The sequence below is a fragment of the Paroedura picta genome, chromosome 3, assembly GCF_049243985.1.
Source record: "Paroedura picta isolate Pp20150507F chromosome 3, Ppicta_v3.0, whole genome shotgun sequence".
NCBI lineage: Eukaryota > Metazoa > Chordata > Lepidosauria > Squamata > Gekkonidae > Paroedura > Paroedura picta.
This window is the reverse complement of record NC_135371.1, coordinates 68,192,280-68,215,659: the sequence shown is the minus strand read 5'-3', so window position 1 is coordinate 68,215,659 and position 23,380 is coordinate 68,192,280. Positions and strand designations below refer to the sequence as shown.

General features: G+C 45.4%; 1 protein-coding gene across 2 annotated transcripts in view; it reads right to left on the bottom strand.

Moving 5' to 3' along the window:
- Nucleotides 1–23,380, bottom strand: part of SNCB (synuclein beta) — a 63,304-nt gene that overhangs the window by 1,951 nt on the left and 37,973 nt on the right. For both annotated transcript variants that reach the window (XM_077326320.1, XM_077326319.1), the window contains exons 3-5: nucleotides 5,349–5,387; nucleotides 4,635–4,753; nucleotides 1,985–2,074 (exon numbers count right to left, since the gene is read on the bottom strand). In XM_077326320.1, the coding sequence (XP_077182435.1) occupies nucleotides 1,985–2,074; nucleotides 4,635–4,753; nucleotides 5,349–5,387 (248 nt within the window). The remainder of the gene's footprint in view (nucleotides 1–1,984; nucleotides 2,075–4,634; nucleotides 4,754–5,348; nucleotides 5,388–23,380) is intronic.

Here is a 23,380-nt window from a genome sequence, read left to right as displayed (position 1 = left end):
CTGGTAGGAACTATTGTGTCCTTCCGCATCAAGCTCACCTGCCAGCATTACCCCTGTCTTGTAAGTTTGTCCACTTGGTTCAATGCTTCTGGTGCACCACCAGGAGATTTGGATAGAGAACTGGGTGTTGTCAGTACATTGGTGGCATCCTATTCCAGTTCTTTCTAGGGACTTTACATGGGTTGGGAGAAAGGATTGCACTCTGTAGAACTCCACAGGACTATGATGTGACTTGTCTCCAATGGCAGCTCTTTGGGTAAGGAAAAATTTAAACCAGGCATCTCTAACATTGTGCCAGTGGACTCCATGGTACCTGCCAGAACCTTTCCTGGCCTTTGCCAAATATTTTTAGAAAGTGGGTGAGGCCAGGTAGGGCTTTTACCCAACAAGGCTTCTGATTGGCCATTGGAGATTCAGCTGTACAGATTTTTAAAAAGATTATTTTGACAATAGTTGCCACCAAAGCACAAGAATCTTAACTGTAAATGAAGGCAACTCGCAGTGGCCATTTTGTGGCTGTGCCCACCACACTGTCAAAATTCAAAAGGTATCCATACACTCAAAAAGTTGGGGACCCCTGTTTTAAACCATTCTGAAGTATATGCCAACGCCTACTTCTGCCTCCAAATATTTCAACAAGATGCTGCAGTCCACTGACTCAAAAGCTCCAGATAAATCCAGTAGGAGCAAGAAGATGGAGCATGACACTTGTCTACAGTCAGAGATATTCAGCTAAGCTACTGGTCTGTCTCTACCCCATAACCTAAACCAGGAGTCCTCAACTTGATGCCCAACTTAGCACTTCCTAAGTGTTCTTAGAGGATGAGTGGGACCAGGTAGAACTTTTGCCCAGCAGGGCTTCTGATTTGCCACTGAAGACTGGCTGGCTATGTAAATAATATATATGTTTTATTTATAGCCTGCCATCCCCTGAGGGCTCAGGGTGGGTAACAAGATGGTTAAAACAATAACATTATAACACTATAAAATCATTGTGACATTAAAATCCACAACAGGCCTTAAACCAGGCATCTCCCTTATTGCAAGACAGTTGATATGAATTTAAGTTTCAGATTCTATTGCAAATTTGGCCAGTGTTTTGAACAGGGAATACCAGGTTTTCCTCAGAGTTTTCGGCCTCAAACAGAGGCCTGGTGAAACAGTTCTGTCTTGCAGGCCCTGAGTAACTGTCCAAGGTCCTACAAGGCCCTGATGTCACTAGGGAGAATGTTACACCAGACTGTGGCCAGTTTGATATCTGTGGGGCTGGGGTCTTCAGCAAATTTTCCTCTCTAGATCTTAATTTCTGTAGTCTTATTTCAGTGGCAGCTGCCCTCAGTTTTATTGTCTCTCATCCCTCTTTCCCAGTGTATATTTTCATTATGTTTCTTCTCCCCTGTACTTGGCTTCTTCCGTGTAACTGGCTCCTCCTCCTATGGCAGCCATTTTGTATCTCTGCCTTTTATCCTCCATTAGAATTCTAAAGGCACCCTCAGGCTCAAAATTTGAAGACACCACTGGCCTAGCCTGAAACCAGACTGAATGGAGCATATGAAAACCTGGAGTTGGTCTGCCACTGCTCTCTTAACCATATTGACCAGAAAGAACAGGTTAAAGACTGAGAAATAACTTTCCCCCATCATTTTTCTATAGAGATGTTTTACAACAGAAGTGGACAAATAACTGCTTCTTTGAACATGCCCTTCCTGCCTCTTCCATCAACAGAACTGCATTGACAGAAGAGAGAGGAGCAGATTATTTTCTTGGTTCTCATGGCAGCCCATTGATCTGGATGGCTATTACTCCACACAGGTCCTCAAGAATCAACCTTCCTGGCCACAGAGGTGAACATCCACAGTCCTTCAACCAGTGCTTGCTGGATCCAACCCTCCGCCCTCAGGAAGCTATGATGAAAGGTACTTTGTTTCCCAGAATCTCCTACCCTCATTCCCTCACTAGGCTGCGTCAGCTCTTCCCAACTGACCTGTGGTGGCTCTTCATAATTCTCACCCTCAGGTTCCAACAGTGGCTCTATCAGAGGCTCCTCCACAGCTTCCTGACCAACCTCCTCTGGCTGCAGAAAAAAGATGGGGAGGTTATTCATGGCTGACACTGCTTTCCTGGTACATGTTCTCTGAAAGCTCCAGCATATCCATGGCCAGCAAGCCTCAGTTGTGGATCAGACTGCCCCATACATTCAAATCAGACTGCATTGAAGTTTTTCAGTCATTCCAATAAATAATCATAATTTAAAATGGTCAGTTATTTGGTGACTGAATATTTCTGATGCTAGGGAGACAAGAGAGTGAGGCTGGGCCAGCATAACATGTACTACAGACCTAGTAAACCAGTGACCATTTATGCACTGGGAACTTCACTGCCCCAGCTCTCATGCAGGAGTACAAATCGGGGGCGGATGAGGTGCACCGGGCCAAATGCTCCCCCACGTGGGTGTTGGAAGAGGTGGGGCAACCTGCCACGACTGGAACTCCAGCCTGCAGCCCGGCATGAAACCTCCAGTGCATAAATGGTCATTAAGTTACTTGGTTTTACTAGGGCCACTTTGAGGAGAGGGTGGAAGACCAGAATTTTATTCCTCTCCTGAAAGGTGATTGCTGCTTAGTCCACTGTTGATTGGTGCACCTTTTCCTGTGCATACCCAAATGCTTTGGCATTGCAGAATATAAGAAGGAATTGCTAAGTGACTAATAATACCTTATATGTGTTATTGATAAGGATCAATAAATTCTTCAATCTGCTTTATATCTTACTGGAGCTATGCACACAGAACCTTGGCCAACACTTTCCTGTTGTGATCCAATATTCCTCTCTCCTCCCTCCCAGGAACGTGCTAGACACCCTCCATAGGCTCAGCAATAGAAGCCTGCCAGAAGTTTCTATACAGACAGAAAGAGAGAGACCTGTTTTCTGCAAAGTCCCACTTTGTCTCCTAACAGCACAAGAACAGGCTGCAGGCTCCTTCAGTTTCCCTAGGCTGCTCAGCACCTTTGGGGAGAAAGGGGGGGGGGGCTTGCCAACACAATGTTCCAGGACTGTTGGGGGGTATTGCTATGTACGGGGTTTTATGGTTTTATTCTGTAAACTGCCACGAGTCCTTGGAGAAGTGGTGGAATAGAAATCTACCAATAAATAAACGATGAGGACTCTCCTCTACTTGGAAGTTTTGCACTAACACAAGTCGATTCCAACAGAATATTTCTGACTGCAAGAAATAAACTGACAGACAATCAGTTCTTTTAAAACTCTGACAGAAGGTGTCAACTAGGTTTCAGTTAGAGTAGCCGGTTCCTGGTCTTGAGAGGCTGCATGCCAGGGACAAACTTGACAGCTGACACTCCTGAAGCAGCAACGATCTTGTTGGAGGGGGAGCCAAGCATCATTCAAGCTTTTCTCAAGTATTAGGGCTGATGGTAAGTGACAGCCTGACCTGCCTGGTGGCCTAGGTTGCCCCCATTTAGGTGTGTAGGACAACTCTATATAAACCATTTTGAAGCCTTACAATTCCCAGCTAATTTGCACTCAATTATTTCTGTCTCCCATTCCCTAGAGAAGGCTCCTAGAGGCCACAGGTGGTGGATCCATAAGCCTTGGCCCAGTTGTCAGAGGAGGGGGGGGCTGGGCTCATCTCCAGCCTGCAGCAGCTGGGAGCTGCCCCTGGCTAGTACAGGCAATTGCCTCCCCATCACAGAACAGGAGCTGTCCAAAGGCAGGGAGGAGGGGGGGATGCTGCACAAATCCCTTCTTCCCCCTCCACCAGAGAACAGAGCGCCTGCTCCTGTCTGGCTGTGCTGGCCTCATTTCATCTTCAGCTGCTGCTATTTTAAGCTAAGCTGGAAGCAAACAGCTCTGCTCGCTGTGGCAGCTCGACTGCAAGATTCAAGAGCCCTTCCTCAGATCAACCAGCCCTGCAGCTGCCAGACCGTTTCAGGGCACACTACCCACTTACGACTGTGAGAAGCACACTCTCAGATGTGCACGTAGGCATGCATCTGAACATGTCAGCATCAATGTGCATGTTCACGCACACACAAATAAGCCCAAGCTATATGCATATACAATACAGTGTGACGCTGCCATAAATGACCACGCGTATACCCCTGAATGTGTTTTATGCCATTAAAGGTAATCTGTCATCTACTCCTGAATGTGAACAGCTGGCAGGGAGCTAAACACTCCCCCAAGACTACGCATAGGCATTCATGTGTTACATTCATCATCATTCATCAGTGGCACCCAGCACCCTCATAGATGACCTCCCCCCCCCACACACACACACTGTGCACATTCCTGCACGATGATTGTGTCTTCTCGGGCTAAGTGACATCAAGATAATGGGTTCCCTGGATGTTCTGTCACTATCACACAAGCCAATTGCTGCCCCATTTTTTGCTGTAATGCACTCATGTGTCAGCCAGGCTTGGGAGGCAGAACACAACAAAACCCCATACAGCAGCGGACACTCTGTTTTGTGCAAAGGAAGTAGACTTGTGCCACTTGCATCTATTAATATCTCCCAACAGAGAGCCTTCCTGGGATAAGCTGCCCTTGACACAGGAGAGTTGTATTACCCCTGGTGAAGGACCATCCTGTAACAGTTATCACAGGATGCTCACCTTCAGGTCAGTGGGGAATTCTTCCTTCTTGACCAGGCCTGTGGCAGCTGCAATATTGCCAGCACCTGAGAAGACAGCTCCCCCCAGCTGGGATGCCTGTTCTTTTGTCTTCTCAGCAACTACAAGAAGGGGAAGAAAGAGTTACATTCATTTTGTTTCTTTTTGATTTGGCAGCTAGTTTCTTTTTCTGGGCCTGCTCTACAAGGTACTGTGGGTTGTAATAATCTGTGAACATGAAATCTGGTAAGCAGTCCCTCAGGGCTGCAGTGAATGAGCAAATCCCTTATAGCAGAGAGACCAACCATACAGTCTATGGTATCTATTGAACCATATGTTACATGGGACAAATCAAATCACCTTCCTCCACCATAGGAAATATGCATCCATTGCTCTCCGAGGCACCCTAATGTTCACTCTTTTGCGCCCATTCCCTGTCGATTTACACAAGCACATTCATTCCTTTTGCCTCCCCACTATGTTGCATGCTTCACCAACCCTTTGAGGTTCCCGACCCCACCTCATGTAAATGTCTTCACTGATTTTTCTAGCTGTCTCTGCAGACCCCGGCAAAGCAGCTGGAATCCTCAGTCCTGGGCCCAGTTACATAAGCAACTGACATCACTGACTATTAGCCTGTGATCCCTTTAGCACAACCACCCATTCAATGGCCAGACAGAGCCCGCCATGGGAGCACAAGTACCTAAGGGCTAGTACCTGAGGCCACACTTTGCACACCTTCCCGAGTTCTGCTTCCTGAGGAGAAAGAGAGAGAGAGAGAGAGAGAGAGAGAGAAGAGATGAATATGAGAAACAGCCTACGATGGGCATTTTCAGGTAGAAACATGGCTATACCACTGTCATGAGGCGGAACAATAACAATTCAGGATAGCTAATATCTCAGCCCCTGCCCATATTTCCCAGACATCCCAGCCATGGTCTCAAATAGTGATTATAGGATAAATGTCATGTGGGAAGCAATCCTCTGGTTGATCCTATTCAATTTGCTTTCTGCTTTTATTTTATTGCCAAGGCTAGCCTGATCTTGTCAGATCATGGAAGCAAAGCAGGTTGGCTAGTATGTGGATGGGAGACTTTAAAGGAATTTTTGGGATTTGGGAATGCAGGATTTTGGGGAATTTTGGGGATTTGGGAATGCAGGATTAGGCAATGGCAAACCAAATCTGAAAATCTCTTGCCTTTAAAACCCTATAAAGTGCCTTGATGGCACTTACATCCACAATTTATTTTATTACATTTTTATCCTTGCCTGCTCCAAGGAATTCAGGAAAAAATGATCCCTGCCCCCTATCAATCCTTACAATAACTCTGTTAGGTAGGTTAGGCTTAGTAAGTGACTAGCCTAAACTTTACAGCAATGTAGGGATTTTAGACTTGATTCTCATCAATAGGGAAGAACTGGTAGATGAGGTGGAAGTAGTGGGCACACTTGGTAGCAGTGACCATGTGCTTTTGGAATTTTCAATTGTGGGAAAGAGAAAACCTTTACATATAGACTGGACTTCAGGAAAGCTGATTTTCACAGACTTAAAGGTATGTTGGGTAGAGTCCCGTGGTCAGAAAGACTTCAAGAGACGGGAGTCCAAGAAAGCTGGGAGTTTCTTACAAATGAAATACTGAAGGCTCAATCATGAGCAATTCCCTTGAGAAGGAAAGATGGAAGGAGCCTAAGGAAGCCAAGGTGGCTCCATAAACAGTTGTCAAATTAGTTGAGGAATAAAAAAGTCATTTAGGGAATGGAAGGAAGGCCTTATTACCAAGAATGAGTACAAAGAAATAACCAATAATTGTAGGGAGAGTGTTAGAAAACCTAAAGGCCAATATGAGCTTAGGCTAGCAAGAAGTGCTAAACATAGCAAAAAAAGTTATATTTCAAGTCAGAAAAAGAATAGGGACACTGTAGGACCTCTGCGAGGACAAAAAAGTGAAATTATAACAGACTAGATTTAAACACCATTGTATATCTTAATACAATGGGTGCTAGCATGGCCTGTGTGGTGGCTGGCCCCCTTGCAGCTCTCCTGGCCCCCCCTGACCCCTCCTCCCCAGGCGCCATCTTTGGCGCAGGGAAAGGATCATGATAATGAAAAGAGGGCTGAACTGCTTAACTCCTATTTCTTCTCAGTGTTTTCTTGTGAGGGAAATAGTGATCAATATGGCAAAAACGTAACACAACACGGGGGACGGGAATGGTGGCCTAGGATCACTGTTGGAACAGTTCACAAACACCTAGGTTCTTTAAATGAAACAAAGTCTTCTGGGCCAGATGAATTGCATCCAAGGGTACTAAAAGAACTTGCAGATGTAATCTCTGAACCTCTGTCCATTCTTTTTTACACTTCTTGGACAACAGGTGAGGTGCCACATGACTGGAGGCAGGCAAATGCTGTCCCCATCTTCAAGAAAGGGAAAAAGACAGATCTGGGTAACTATCGACCCGTCAGTCTAACATCTGTAGCGGGCAACATTTTGGAACAAATAATCAAACACTCTGTCCTTGAGCAGCTGGAACTGAGAGCTGTGATTTCTAAGACTCAGCATGGGTTTCTCAAGAACAAGTAATGTCAGACCAACCTTATCTCTTTTTCGAGAAAGTGACTACCTTGCTGGATCAGGGAAATGCTGTTGACATAGTTTATCTGGATTTCAGTAAAGCTTTTGATAAGATTCCACATGATATTCTTGTAGACAAGTTGGTAAAATGTGGTATGGATCCTAATTCTATCAGGTGGATCAATAAGTGGTTGACAGATTGTACCCAGAGGGTATTTGTTAATGGTTCAGCATCCTCTTGGAAAAGAGTGATAAGTGGAGTAGCCCAGGGATCAATCCTGGGGGGATGAGGAATTAGAGGGGATACTTATTAAATTTGCAGATGATACTAAACTGGGAGGGGTAGCAAACACAACCAAAGACAAAAACAGAATACAGAATGATCTTGATAGGCTCGAGAAGTGGGCTAAACTGAATAAAATGAAGCTCAACAGGGACAAATGTAAAGTTCTGCATTTAGGTAGGAAAAAACAAATACACCATTATAGGATTGGGGAGACTTTTCTTGGCAGTAGCAATTGCCAAAAGGATCTAGGAGTCTTAGTAGACCATACGTTGAACATGAGTCAGCAGTGTGACTCTGGCTAAAAAGGCAAATGGGATTTTGGGCTGTATCAAACGGGAGGTGATTGTACTGCTTTACTCTGCTCTGGTTCGGCCTCACTTGGAGTATTGTGTTCAGTTTTGGGCACCCCAGTTGAAGAGGGATGTAGACAAACTGGAGCATGTCCAGAGCAGGGCAACAAAGATGGTGAGGGGTTTGGAGTCCAAGACATATGAAGAAAGGTTGGGGGAGCTTGGTATGTTTAGCCTAGAGAGGAGACAACTGAGAGGGGATCTGGTAACCATCTTCAAGTATTTAAAGGGGTGCCATATAGACAATGGAGCAGAATTGTTCTCTCTTGCCCCAGAGGGATGGGCCAGAGCCAATGGGGTGAAATTAATTCAAAAGGTATTCCGTTTAAACATCAGGAAGAAGTTCTTGCCAGTTAGAGTGGTTTCTCGGTGGAACAGGCTTCCTGGGGAGGTAGTAGGTTCTCCATCTTTGGAAATTTTTAAACAGAGGCTGGATAGCCATCTGATGGAGAGGCTGATTCTGTGAAGGTTCAAGGGGGTGGCAGGTTACAGCGGATGAGCGATAGGGATGTGAGTGTCCTGCATAGTGCTGGGGGTTGGACTAGATGACCCATGAGGTCCCTTCCAACTCTATGATTCTATGGTTCTATGATTCTATGAAGGCTTCCAGCCTAATTTACCTCACAGAATTGTTGAGACGACCACATGGAGCTGTGAATTAGCATGCTGTTCTGAGTACGATAGAGAAAAGGAGAACCCAGGTCTCCCCTTCCTAGCATGGAACTCTAAATCTCACTCTTGGAGTAGGGGATGAAATTGAGGATACCAACCTCCCAGAAGGGCACACCATGGTTTCAGACCATATGACAATGCCTCAGGAGCAGCTGTTTTTCTGGCCAACTTGTTGGCTCTGCGTGCCAGATGACTATTAAAAATTAAATGCGCTTATATACTAGACATGCTCACATCAGCAATAGTAATAATCCCTGACAGGTATGGCTTGGAAGCCTGAATTTGACTGAAGACCTCAAGTGCACTAATGGCCTGTTCTGAAGTGCAACTTCAGGCTAAAAATGTTATTTGGAATATATTGCTGTGCCTCTCTGGCCAAATTGTGCTGAAACAACTTCCTTTCAGGAGACCTGCCATGCTTGTTTTGCAACAGTATCTGTTCAAGCCAGAAGGAAGGCATAAACACTATTTACCCGCTAGCATGGATAGTACTGGACTAGGATCTAAGAGATCCAGGTTCAAATCCCCATGCTGCCATGGGCAACTTGGGATAATCCCTTTTTCTCAGCCTAACCTGTTTCACAGAGTGGTTGTTGTGAGAATAAAATAGAGAAGGGGAGAATATGTTGCCAGCTGCTTTAGGTCCCCACTGGGGAGAAAAGCAGAATATAAATACCTTAATTCAATTCAATCATTTTGTCCTTGAGCCAAAGGACAAAAGGAGATGTGAAAGGGATGGACTAAAGGCACCAGTCCTATTCAAGGTGTCCCTGGGGATCCAAACATGGGAACACAAATGGATCCTCAGGAGGTATCATCAACAAAAATATTAGCTCAGCCAGACGAAATTCTCCATACAACGTTCCAGTTATGGGTTTAAGGTAGAACAGAACACTATATAAAAATCAAATATGAAGGATGACTGGATTCTTGTATTTTAGTGTGAAAACATATATAAAGAGCACCAGTCACCCCTTTTGGGACCGGCACGCAAAATTTCAAACTTAATCCAGCAATTAATTCCTATTTTTTTCCAGGACAAGTGCATTGTACTGATTGGCTGGCCCCTGTAGCAGTCTGGATGCCATTTTATTTAGTCACTTAAAGTATTTCTTATACCAGTTTTCTGACAAACGTCCAAAGCAGATTCCAGATAATCAGATAAAATCTACAACAATCAAAACCAAGAACAAGAGATTTAAGCAATCAGCACAACAGAAAGTCCATTTCCATGGGCCCTCTTAAATAATTCAGTCTTAACAGGAATATAGCTGAATTGCTAACTCCAAGAAACAATGGGGAGCAGCATTCGGTACTAACTGAAGTTTCCAAGCTGTCTTCAAAAGAAGCCGCACAAAGCCTCCACACAAAGGCTTGCTGCATGGTGCTATTGGGTTAGCTCTGGCCCCTTGCTGCCTTGGTTTATCCCTTGTCATCCATATGTCGCTTGGTGCCCTCATTTTTCACCATGCATTTGTTCCCAGTTTGTTTTTTCCTGATTCTTTCTGGACCACTTTTATCCCGATCTTTTAAAGCAATTCAACTTGAGTTGTATCCGTGGGTAAAATGTTTCCAGCACGTTTGTTGATTCTTCCCATGTCCTGACTTGACCTTGACTGTGGAACAGCCCCACCCTATGCTCTTTTTCTCCCAGCTCAGTAATGAGGAATTGTTTTATCTTCATTACTTGGAGCATACTGGCTGCAGAGGAGAGGACACGCAGTAATGGGTTTAAACTTCAAGTACAACGATATAGGCTAGATATCAGGAAAACGTTTTTCACAGTCAGAGTAGTTCAGCAGTGGAATAGGCTGCCTAAGGAGGTGGTGAGCTCCCCCTCACTGGAAGTCTTCAAGCAAAGGTTGGATACACACTTTTCTTGGATGCTTTAGGATGCTTAGGGCTAATCCTGCGTTGAGCAGGGGGTTGGACTAGATGGCCTGTATGGCCCCTTCCAACTCTATGATTCTATACCACACCCATCTTCTAGTGCATGCACAATAAAAAGAGAGAAAAGAAGGGATTGGCACAGTGTCGCCACTAATGGTGACAGCACCTTCACTCCTGACTTAAAAAAAACACCTGTAAGAAAATAAAATTACATGGCTACTAGAAACATGTGGAGGGAGAGAAGACATGTGGAACTCCCATGTTCAACACAATTCCAATGTTACTGAATTGACTGCTAAGAAAAGCAGGAATCAATTGTGTGCTGAAAACTCTACAAGGTTTCCATAGCATGGATCAGCATAGCTAGATGGTTCCTAATCCAGAAGGGGATGTAATTCTAAAACAAGATGTAAGTGAAAGAAAGCATTTGCAGCACCAACATTGAGCTGCTTCTCCACCTGCAAGTCTGGGTCCAGGAAAATCCCCAGACTCTTTAATGGGACCAGCCAATGACATAGCTATACCACCTGACTCCTGGTGGACTGATCCTACATCTCCCTACACTGCTCTCTGTATTATAATGCAGAAGATCAAAGATATTGGGAAGTAGCCTTCTGACAGGGAACTGAGCCAGCCAAGATGGGAACAGATCTAATTTGCAGGAAGCAACCATTATTACTCCCAGTTATGTCAACATCCATAAGGAGACCAATCTAAAGCTAGCCATATTCAAATATGATCAGATAGTTCTCCCAACAGCTCTGCTGCCTGATTTGCACTACAACCACAGCCCACACTGGACCAGGTAAGAGAAGTTTTACTGGCAAATAAGCTAACAAAATGTCACAGCTACTACTGGATTCCAAGTCAACCAAATGTTGCCTACGTATCGCCAGGCTATGCACCATTTTGAATAATTGAGCCAGATTGTGCAAATGAAAGTGCTGGGGGGGGGGAGGTTTCTTCACCACTGTCTTCATTACCACCTCTTAGTCTTCCAAATGAGCTCTGGCTGGTTCTATCCAAGTCATCCTTCAACAATGCTCTGCCTTCTAACCCTTTGATTTCCCTCTGCTCACTGGTAATCAGAGGAGCCTTTCAGGGATGAAGAGGGCACCTAAGACCCTCCGTGTCTGAAATTCCTCGGCCCCAGTGCCACCAGATTCTTGGCATCCTTCAGAGTTGGAGCCATAATTCACAACAAAATCTGCCTTTGCCAATAGGTAGGAGCACTCACGCTGCAACCTTGCATCACACATAGCAAGGCTTCAATTTCTTTGTTTTAAAAAAACAGCCACTTGAGTGACCACTTTAAAAATGGCACCACACAAGCAGTTAACTGAGGGAACACTGGGGGAGAAAAGATTTGGAAGAAAACTGCCTAAAGCACAAAGAGGGAGGAAACCAAGGCAGGAGATGCAGAAAAACCCATACTTACTCCTGGAGGGATGACTCAAGCCTTTCTCAACTTTTTTTACCATTGAGAAACATTTGAAATATTCTTTAGGTTTCCAGAAATCAAAGAAGTGGCACAATCCTGTAGAATATGATTGGGAAGCATAGCTATATACATGCCCACCTGGAGCCTGTCCTCTTCCATCCCTTCCAAGGCCATGGGGGGGGGGTCACCTGATATATGTTTAATCCTTATCCTTGATGCCTGTATATATCCTTTTCCATGGTGCCTGTATATATTTGTGAAACGCCTTGGTGGGTGGAGCGTGTCTGGCCTGCTGAGACAGTCCAGACTCACAGCTGGCCGCGCCCTGATTGGGCCAGCCCCTACAGAGACAGCCCTCCTTAGATGGCTGCTCGCCTCTCTGGCAGCTTGGCTGCAGAGGAGCCTGGCTGCTGTGGCTGGCGTGTGTGCGGTGCTCCACCTGGGCAGCAGCGACCACCAGGAGGAGGTAGCACCAGCAGGCCGGAGGAGGTGCTGCCACCAAGGAGGTGGCTGCGGGGCACACGAGGCGGTGGCTGTGGAACTGCCGGGGAGCTGGTAGCGGGTAGCTGGCAGTGGTGCAGAGGCAGCATGCGAGGCCGTGCAGAGCATGCGGTCCACAGCAAGAGCCCTGCGAGGAGCCTCTGGCTGCACCTTGGGGGGACATGGTTGTGCGGGAGCTGCTTCCCTAAATCTGGCTGGTAGCTCCTGCTGGCTCGGGGCCTGCCAGACCCAAGGCTGACCCATACTCCCCCCCACCTTGGAAGGGGAAGGTGGGCAGGGGGGTGCCAGCTCTCTCCGCCCCTTGCCATCGCTGCCTCCCCCCCAACTGCTGTCCTAAACTTAATTAACTCCCACCCATTTAGGAAACCCTTCCAGGGCCCTCAAGAAACCCAGTCTGTCAAAGTTCTCTATTCTGACTGGCAGCAACACTCCAGGGGCTCGGGGAAAGGTCTTTCAGATCACGTACTCCCTAATCCTTTTAACTAAAGATGCCAGGGATCAAACCAGGAGCCTTCTGTATGCAAAGCAGCCACTTCACCTTTCAACCACAACCCTACCCCAATACAAACCTAGGGCCATTCCGTACAACGGGCAATGTTGCTAAATCTGTGCGCTATTGAAAAGTGATGCAATCAATAGCGGCAGGTCTCGGTAACGTACACAGCCATTTGTATCGAAAAAAAGGCTCTCCCACTAGCGCTGTTCCCATAATGCACAAGTTTCCAGTCTCGTCGAAATCGTAACAAAGGAGGCAATATTTTTCCGTGCTTCCTCCTGCCCCTGGCTGTCAATCAAACAGAACAGCCAATTAAGTGTTGTGTTCGTGCTTCCCTTTAAAAACTATTTTTAAAAAACCCGAAAACACCTGTAGCAATGCATATTTGTTCATTCGATGTATCAGAAAGTCCTTTTTCGCTGGTGTAGGAGCTGGCGCTTAATTGTTTACATGCTCTTAAAGTTTAGAAAAAAATTCCCCCCAATGCAATTTCTGGCCAAAATTATGGGCCGTGTCGAACAGGGGGCTGTATTGTGCTCAGAAACTTTACTAACAATTGCTTGTGGAGGGATTTCAGCCAGAGAAGCATCGCTTATTCATTGCTTTTGCCAGTTTAAGGGAGAAAAAACGGCGATCTCGACGCCGGAAGCTCAGGTGTGAAAGCTTAGGGAAGGACATGCTTGCTACCGCTATATTGAGAATGCACATTTTTTTTGGATGTGTTGCAGCTTGTTCTCAAGAGTCTAGTAGTTTTTTTTAGGGGGAATTCCCGAAAAGCACTACAACGAAGCAATTTTTGCAGGAGTGTTGCAGATTGTGTACGACATCGTGCGTAATGTTAAAAAATAGCATTACACAATGGTCCACATGATGTCATGCTCATATCACCCCCAAATTTCCCTCTTTTAAGCCAGAGCAAAAACAAAACAAAATACTGTCCCCCATTTGCTCCCCCTCAAAGGAAGCTTACTTCCCAGCCTTTGAAGGGCCTTTGAAATGTAACAGCGGAGCCACAGATCATCTGTTGAGGGGGAATCACCAGGATCTGGCGGAGGGGAGATTCTTGTCATGTCATTACTTCTGTGCTGACATTGCAAAGGTAAAAAGGGGCAGGGGTGGGGCATGCAGATGCCCTTCTCCTTCCTGCTTCCACAGTGGTTGCTAGTCACCTGATAATTGCTAGCTGTTTTGATCCTGAAGAATCCTTCCACAAAGCCTAAAACAGCCCTGAAAGGGGCTGAACTCCACCCCTGTATTTTATTGAAAGAAGGTAAGGCTTAAAGTCTGGCAATACTTTGTGTTTAACCAGCCAATATTTTTCCTGCCAATAGAACTGCCATTGGGTACCATGTTGTTAGAACCCTACAGCTTAAAAAATTAAATAACATTATTTCTTTCTATGTTTTTGCCATATTAATGCACTCCATTGTAATTACTGAAGTGCAGTCATATTAGCCTTTACAGAGAATTTTATCTTTTTAAAAATCCAGATGCACCTCCTGGGGATGGATTACAGGCCGTTGCAAACACTGTCCCAGATATGGCTACTGCCGAATGTCACAAAATAGCTATTACTGAATCACTGATAAAATACTCAAAAAATAAAATCCACAGCTGTCCTGGGCATCCATGCAGCTCACTTAGAATACTGCCTTCCAAACGAGCAGCATTCTTACCTTGAGTCCTGATGGGGAGGATGACATCCCTGTAGATGCACAGGTAGAGACGTCCCAAAGAAGGCAGAGGATTGTCAATGAACAGAGGTGCTGAGCATTTCGTGGCAGCTTTAATCCAGCACCAGCACCTCTGCACAGGGACTGCAGATCTCACCACACTCTCTGGAGAGGAGATAACTGTTGCATTTGTTTCAGATTAGGCCAAAGGGAAAGTCATTTGCTCAAAGGAGTCCCATCACTGAACACAGACCAAACTTTGGTCTCAATACAGCTGGCAAGTTGTTTGGGACACAGACTGTTGCTTGCTAGGTGAGCAGAAGATTGTTTTAGGTTTTATCATGCCAGCATCTGGAACCCCTAAAGGTGAACAAAGAAAGGCGGCTGGAGGCCATTTTGGGGCAATACTACTCCATGAAGTGGATGCTGTGTTTTACACTCCTTGGCTTTGCCTATGACTAAACCAATGTTATGCTGAGGCAATGCAGTATCTGGTTGGAGAGGCAAGTACAGAAGTGAGTGCATCAGATCTCGGTCAGCCTTGGTTAGTAGTTGGATGGGAGGCCACCAAGGAAGACCAAGGAAGATCACTAAGCAGAGACAGGTAATGGCAAGCCACCTCTGAAGGTCTCTTGCTTTCAAAACCTGACAGGGTCACCAGGAGTCAGTTGTGACTTGATAGCACTTTCCATCACCACCACAGATAAGTGGAATTTAGAGGAAGTCCAATTTAAGCAACACCCTTTTTGTACATCTGCATTGAGACAGGCACAGTTAAACCTCGATGTGCAAAAGAAAAAATCCTCTTGTGGAATGAATGGCTAGGAGGCAGCTAGGAAAAGTCTAACTCAGTGTCAGGCTATATGCTAGACACAAATGTGTTCATTTAAATGCCACTGGCTGCTTTTTAAATGGAAAAGCAGCTTCAGGAGGGGATAATTTTCAGTGCCTCTCCTTCCCCCCCCCATGCCATTGGGAGCTGACCTACCTTACAGGGCTATTGTAGGGAAATTATTGAGGTGACACATGTGGAAGTAGTATTGCTATAATTAACCATACAATTTAGGGGAGAGGCCACAGCCGAGTGGTGTAGCACTTGCTTGGCATGCAGAAGATCCCAGGGTCAGCTCACAGCATCTGTGAGGGGATATTAGGGGAAGAGGAGACCCTGGAGAGCACTTGCCAGTCAGAGCAAATAAGGTGACTGGTCTGGGGACAAGGCAGCTTAACTCTCCCTTGTTTCTTCCCCTACTATAGGGATGTTTCAAGCAAATGCATGCTCTAGAACCACAGGGGGGGGGGGAGAACTTAGGCACCCCCTGCTAACTGCTACTTCTCTCTTCCAAATTACTTTGCCCCAAACAGCCTTTTCCTTTCCAGGCATAGCTCTCAGAGTTTCAGCCAATGTATCTGTGCATAACATGTTGTTTGCCTCTTTAATCAAGGCTACCATAGCTAGCCAAGAAATGGTGGGTAATTTAGAGAAGCGTAGGAAAGCAGCAGGCAGTAGACAAGGAAAACAAAGGGTCCTTGTATCCTGATGCTAAACTAGATGAGCTAAAACCCACCAAGGACACTTCTGACACTACATAAGCGTGGCAAGGCAATAATGAACCCCATCAAACAAAATAGGGACAGATGATTAGCCACTGGCATTTAACTAACCCTCATCCTGGCTCCTCCAGTCACAGAACCAGGCCCCAGTCATGACAGGATGGCAGTTCACTTATTTTGTTTTATTTTACTTCATTTTATTCTACTTTTCTCCCCAGTGGAGACCCCAAGTGACTTCCATTGTTTCCCTCTCCTCAGTTTTATCCTCACAACAACTCTCTGAGGAAGTTAAAGCTGAAGGTCTGTGATCAGCCCAAGGTCACTCAGCAATCTTCCAGGGCAGAGTGGGCATTTGAATCCGGGTCTCCCAGATCCTAGCCTAACAGTGTAACCACTGCAAATGTTGCCTCTTGTTTCAGACCCAGAGCACAGTCCGAGGGAACGTGATACCTCTGAAGCTAGCTTGGTTGGGGCTCTGGAGACAGCCAGTTTGGTGCAGTGGTTAAGAGCAGCAGCCTCTAATCTGGAGAGCCAGGTTTGATTCCCCATTCCTCCACATGCAGCCAGTTGAGTGACCTTGGGCCAGTCACAGTCCTGACAGAGCTGCTCTTAGAGAGCAGTTCCATCAGGGCTCTTTCGTGACAGGCATATTCAGGTAATCCAATGTGATTTCAAACCCCTATTTGTGGCACTCATGCTTGGGGAGAAAAGATGCAGACAAAATTGCCAAGTCCAACCAACTGAATTCCTGGTTATGCAGTCATATGTTTTTTTTTTTTTTAAAGGATCAATCCTGCAGAACATTCTCGGAGATGTCACATGACACTCCCAACTTCCAGTCCACATATCACAAGCTCAGTCTCTTGTCCAATGCTTTTTATGGATTGCTAATTCCTGAAATAGCCTCCCAAAACACAGCACAGCTTCAAATTGAACAGGTCAATGGCATAGATATCTGACGCAACAGTTGACCTTGAGAGGGGTCAGAAACACCTAGACAAAATCTACCTTGAACAAGCTTGGTACAAGGCTAGTGGCGACCCTGTGTCCCCTCACAATGCAAAAGGCTAGTAGCAGAAAAACACTCTAGGCAGGCTGCAGTGGAAGAAGCCAGCGGGAGGCACACTCATTTGGCTGACGTGACACCAGACAATGCCTGGTGGAACTGCTGAGCCTCCCGATGGATCCCGGTGTCCTTTCCCAAGGGGCCTACATTTCTGGCTGTCAATTCACCTGCCTTAATCTAAAAGGGCCGCTACTGGATAAATGTGGCTTAACTATTCCTATCACTTCCAAGCCAAAGTTGAGCTTTTCTAAATTCTGAGGGGAAGCACTTGTGAACATATAAATGTTACCCATCTGTCACAGTGTCCTGATTTCTTTCTTTCCTCCAGGCAGTGATTCCATCATCACTATATTGCATTTCCCCCAGTATTCATCTGCAGTGGTTTGTCACTCCTCAGCTAAAGCATCCATGGCCATTATGAACGGTGTGTAGAATGAAAAGGTTACAGTAGACGAGCGATAGGGTTGTGAGTGTCCTGTGCAGTGCAAGGGGTTGGACTAGATGACCCACGAGGTCCATTCCAACTCTATGATTCTATGACTCTGCACATGTTCTGGGCCCCCACAGGATAGTACCTGTACCATCATCAGGGATAAATAACACCATTCTTTCTTCCCCTGTCCTCTTAAAGGGCAAACACCCCTGATTCACAGGAAGCTTTTATTTTTTTAAAGGCAAACAAAGCCAAAAGTACAGTGCATAATGTTCTACCATCTTCCGAGCCTTTTTCCCCAAACACTTTTTTTAAGCAGATGAATTAATTCCCTATTGCTTTTTAAAAAATGGTGGACAGAAGCAGAACAGCTCTTCTTTGAGCCCCACTTCTTGTCTCGCACATCAGAACAGGACACTGATATGAACTTTGCAAAGTGCAATGCAGCCCTTTGGATGTCAGTCATACAACAAGGCTGATGCAATTGTGTGATTAGAAAGTTTTACTACCCTCAGATGTATTTTTACCTAGATGATGACATGGTTTAATTTAAGCTGCATTTTTATTGATTTTACTTTTATTTTATTCTGGTTTCCCATTAGATCGCATAAATCTTTTGCCTTTTATTCTGTGGCTTTTACGATGACTCTTGTGCAGAATGCCTGCTGCTGTGGTTTATCTTGTTGATCAATTTGCATGTTGGCATTTTACAGCTGCAATATAAACCTACAGGATACAAAACCTGTAGATGGATGCTTGTGCTCTGCCCCTGAGGAGCTCAGGCCAGCCCATTCTCATTAGACCTTGGAAAGTGCTCAGCACTTGGATGGGAGACCACCAAGAAAGTCCAGAGTCACAATGCAGAGGCAGGCATTGGCAAGGCACCTTCTTGTTGCTTTGAAACCCCCATGGGATCACTCTAAGTTGGCTACAGCTTGATAGCACTTTCCACCACCACCATCACCTATGTAACTTGTACTGACTTTAACAGACTCTCTTTTTGAAGCAACTATAAGTTACCTGTTCTGTGTTGCCAGCTGGATGGCTGTTCTCTGTGAAAAAGGATAAAACAGAGCATGGCTTATTAAAAAGGGGGCTGCCTTGACCTGATTTTGGAGATGCAGAATAGAAACTAAATAAATATTGCATATAATAGGCTACCCAGAGGTGGGGGGTTCCTAGCTGTCAGAGTATAAACACCAGCTTAAGGACCAGTTACGGCAAGATTCTGTCAGAAATCCAGGTTTTCAAGTCATGGGACTGCATTATAATCAGAGTTTCCATTACTCAGTTCCCATCCCATGATATTAGGGGGGAAACTATAAAATATGATTTACTTACATGCTGAATGGGTGAGTTTGTAGAAAGCTTAAATGCTCTCTATCTGCCTTCTCTTACTATACGTTGGATTAATTACCTACACACATCCCATCCCATACTGCAGCCTTATATGTGGGTGAATCTCTGTGAAGAAACTTCCATTTGAATTCGATGCAACACACTGTGCCCCTGGCTGTTGGCTGGTGCTGTGTGGGACATTCCCTAGTACCAGTGAGGATGGCACATGTGACCACACCGGCACCACAGCATGTGCAAAAGCCCTTCTCCGCAAAAGGGAGCTGCTGAATATTACTTCCACCTCAGCATCAACTTGGATTTGTACAGACTCACTTGCATGTCTGAGCATGCAAAGAGTGTGAAAAATCAGCTCTAAAAAGCTGTAGATAAGAATTTGGTGATGAAGCTAGAGATGCCTGTATTCCATCCTTCCTACAAAGCAACCATTTAATATTGAAAGCTCTAACCCAAGCATGCAGTTTATCAGCAAGGAACTCTGTACATGTTAAGATGCATTCTCTCTCATTACTACTTCACAGACACCAGGGGTGGGCCCTGAAAATAAATTTCATCCTTTTCAAACTTTGAAAACAAGTCCAACATATTTCTTTTTTTTTGCTCCTTTATGGGGTGTATTATCCACAAACCCCACAATACCTCCTTAAGACCAAAGCCCTGTTACAATCAGCATTTTAGTCTTGCTGGAGCACTAGCTGGGGGTAATTTAACTTGCCTGTTCCTTCAAGGCAGGCTTTCTCAACCAGGTTTTCATGAAACCCTAGGGTTTCTTGATGACCCTGGAAGGGTTTTCTTAATAGGTGAGAGTTAATTAATTTATATATTTATATAAATTTGTTAAATATGTATTGGGTTATATGACCCTCTATGACAGGGATTCCCAACCAGGGTTCCTTCAGAAAGGCTGCCTGAAGGGAAAGAACAAGACCAGCGCGTTGTGCCAATGCTGCTGCATCCCACTTTTCTGTCTCCCTGTATCCCTACTGCTGGCTGTCGCTTGGGAGTTTTGCTCCTAAGTATGAATGCCAGCCCTTGTGGTGCTGGCACCAGAGACTTCTGGCTCCTAGAAATGCCAAGGCATGCAGCCCTCCCAGCAGGTTATTCCAGAAGCAGCTATGGGAGAGGGATTCGGAGAGTGCAGTACGTGATAGCTAGAGGCTGCTGTCCCAGCCATCACTGTAAGTCATCTCTCGGGCAACGTAATCTGCCATGATCTGATTTCTGTGCACAAGGCCCACGGAGACACACTGTGCACAGCACCTCCAGAATCACTAACCATGGAAGAAATTAACCGCAATCCTGAATGGAGTGACACACTTCCTAGCCTGTGGAAGTCAGTGGATTTAGAAGGGTGTTGCTCTGTTTAGGATTTCACTGTAAATCCCTTCTTGGCAAACAGCACTATCATGTTGACCACCCAGAGGCCAGGCTACAGTCAGGGATTTGACACCCTTGGCCTGCCAGAGGGGGGAATCCACTAGTTTGTAAACGTCTTCTGCTCCAAAACTGACACTTGCAGGACATCTGTCCCTTGGCCATACTGTATTCCTCAGAGCTTTGCCAACTTCAGCAAGTGTTTTTCTTATGGCATACCTATAGTTTAAAGCTCAAGCTGGAATCAAGCCACAAAATGGCACAGTATTCCTACCCCCCACCCATGCTCCACAGTTCTGTTTGCCCCTGAAGAAATCAAGAGAGCCGTAAAAGAGCAAAGAGGACCCAGAGTTGAGGGTTCACACCCTTTGTCAGTCATGCCTCTACTGAGCAGTGGAAAAGCTGCAGAAGATGGTATGAGCTTCATTTTTAAGTGTCTCTCGTCTTTATGTTTGTAAAGACTATGTAGGCAATGCTTGAATAACCCTAAGAAACTAGAGAAGCTACTGAACAATGCTTATTATAGTGATCAAGGGGCAAGTTCTCATAACCTCTTTGTCTTTTCCCTTTAGCAGAAGTTGGATCATCTGCATGATTTAGACAGATTACAGAAGCCAATTTTTCTTGTTCCAGAATTTGGGGGACCCTGATGCAAAGTTCTGTTTTTTGCTTGTTTGTTTTCTTCAATGCTTTGGATGATGATTTTCCTATGCTTCATAATAATGATCAACCTGACAACAGGAATATTGTGGCAGGAGAGTGGCTCAAAAGCATCGACATAACAATGAACCACAAACCGTTGCAGCAAGAGGCTCATGAATTTATTAATCCAGTTTATACCACTGATATACCATCTGCCCAATATCATCCTGGGAACTGGGGCCACTGGAGCAATTTTGGGCAGCATGGAGAAAAGATCTTATGGTGGCCCTCTGCCAGTTTGATTGGCATACTTGCCAGTAGTTTGTAGGGTGAACTCTCAACATAATGAAGCACTGTGCTGCCTGAAATAACAGGAATCTAAGGCTCAGGCTTGGGATTGAAGTAATTATTCTCCCCTGAGCTTCTGTCCTGGCCTCTGCCATGGTTCCTACCAGGCTTGCAACAGTCTTCTGCACAGATACCATCTGTGTCCCACCCTTCAGTGCCAGCCCAGGATGGACAGAGAAACCAGGAGCCCAGCTAGCCTCTCCTTCTTAGCTCCTTGCAGCTCTCCCACCCAGCACCTCCTGCAATTTCTATTTCCATTATTTACAAGCTTTGGTTCATAAGGATAGCCAAGTTATTATAACAGACCTCTTCATAAGGCTTGACACGCTACCTTAGGATATTCCAATTAAAGCAGCAGCATTATATGACAGCAGTGAAATTCACTATCCAGTTATTCAGTATGCTGAGAGTAGACATGACCAGATTAAACTCCCAGATAAATAAAAATACAGAGAGAGAGAGAGAGAGAGAGAGAGAGAGAGAGAGAGAGAGAGAGAGAGAGAGAGAGAGAGAGAGAGAGAGAGAGAGAGAGAGAGAGAGAGAGAGAGAGAGAGAGACTTGTAATGTAGTGAAAGAGATTAAAATGCCTGCCAATAAAACATGTCCAAGATACAAAATGGCCAGAGAGGTAATTAATGAGGAGGACTGGGCATTTCCCGCAGTCTGGATTGCTTGTTATACTGGGCCTCTTCCAAAAATTGTTTCAGGGCCGCCAAATGCAAGGTCTTCCATCTAGGAACAAAGAATCTGGGGCATACCTAGGGAGAGGAAGTTCTATCCTAGAAAGCAGTAGCTACAGATGCATTCAGAAGATCTGGCTTCTGCCCGGAATACTGACTGAGGCAGGTACCTGCTCATTGATACTCTCACCACTGTAGTTTAGAATCAACATTCCGTCTCATCCCAAGAACACTCTGCCTGAATTAGTTCATTCTTATGAGGGTTTAACTAAATTTCCCTTCACCAACGTGGTTGCACTGTATGTATGCAGAGCTTTCTTTTGTATTGAAGACAAATGGGCCACTGGCTTGCAGGGAAGTTACATTTTGCTCCCACAAAGCAAAGCTAGACTTGTCTGTCAATCAGATTCCTCAACCAAATGTAATCCAGTACACTTGAGACAGTAATAGCAGAAAGAAATGTGCAGCCCTAAATGCATGTCCTTTGAAGGAATGCTCAGTAAGTTGAATGGCATTTACTTTCAGTTAAATGGACACCAAATTATAGCCTTAGATTCTGTGACGATTGTCAGTCTAAATGCCAGCTCCACATATGCAGCAAAAAGGAGGCAACAGAGTAGCTGTCACCACCTCAGCATGCAGGTAGGGGAGACCACTTTAAAAAAAATCTTCCTCCACTTAAAAAGCTCCTCATATATTGCATAACAGCTCATCAGGGAAAGTGGGCTGCACAACTTCTCTCCCCAGTGTGCTGATCAACAGTATGAAGGGAATGTGTTTAATGTGAGATGACATTCAAAAATACTGTCCATTTTTCTACCACCTCATTCTATATAATGAGTGGAATGGCAGTTAAGGCAGTGTCACAAGGTCCTGGAAGCTGGATCCCACCCCCCACTCCGTTCTCAGTCTACTCTGCTGCTGCCCAGCCCTACATGAACCATCTGTTCTACAGATAAAGCAGATAAGAGATCCTCATACACAGTCATGTGTTTGCAGCTTCAAGGCTGGCTTCAGGCTTTGAGAGATGCTGAACAAAATGTCCTTCAGTGCTTCCCCAGTAAGAACACTGGTCCCTTGGGCATGCATGTGCACGTGCACATCCCCCCCCCTTCTACAGAAAAGGCCAGAATGCAACAACCACCTTTTCACCCATCTTTAATCTGTCAGCCTCAGCCAGGTTAAAAGGGGTCTGAGACTCATGCTCTGCTCTTTGCCTCTTGACCCAAAGGGGGCAGTCTCCCATTCCTGGTGGAAACAATAGTGACACCTGCAGGCTGGCAATTCTGTGGCTGCTGCAGGCAACAATTCAGTGCAACAGCAAGCAATGGGCTCCCACTTGGCAGGTTTCCCTCTATTCCTCCAGTCCCAGGTACTGGCATTACTGGAGGGGGTGGCTTTGGGGTTAATTCTT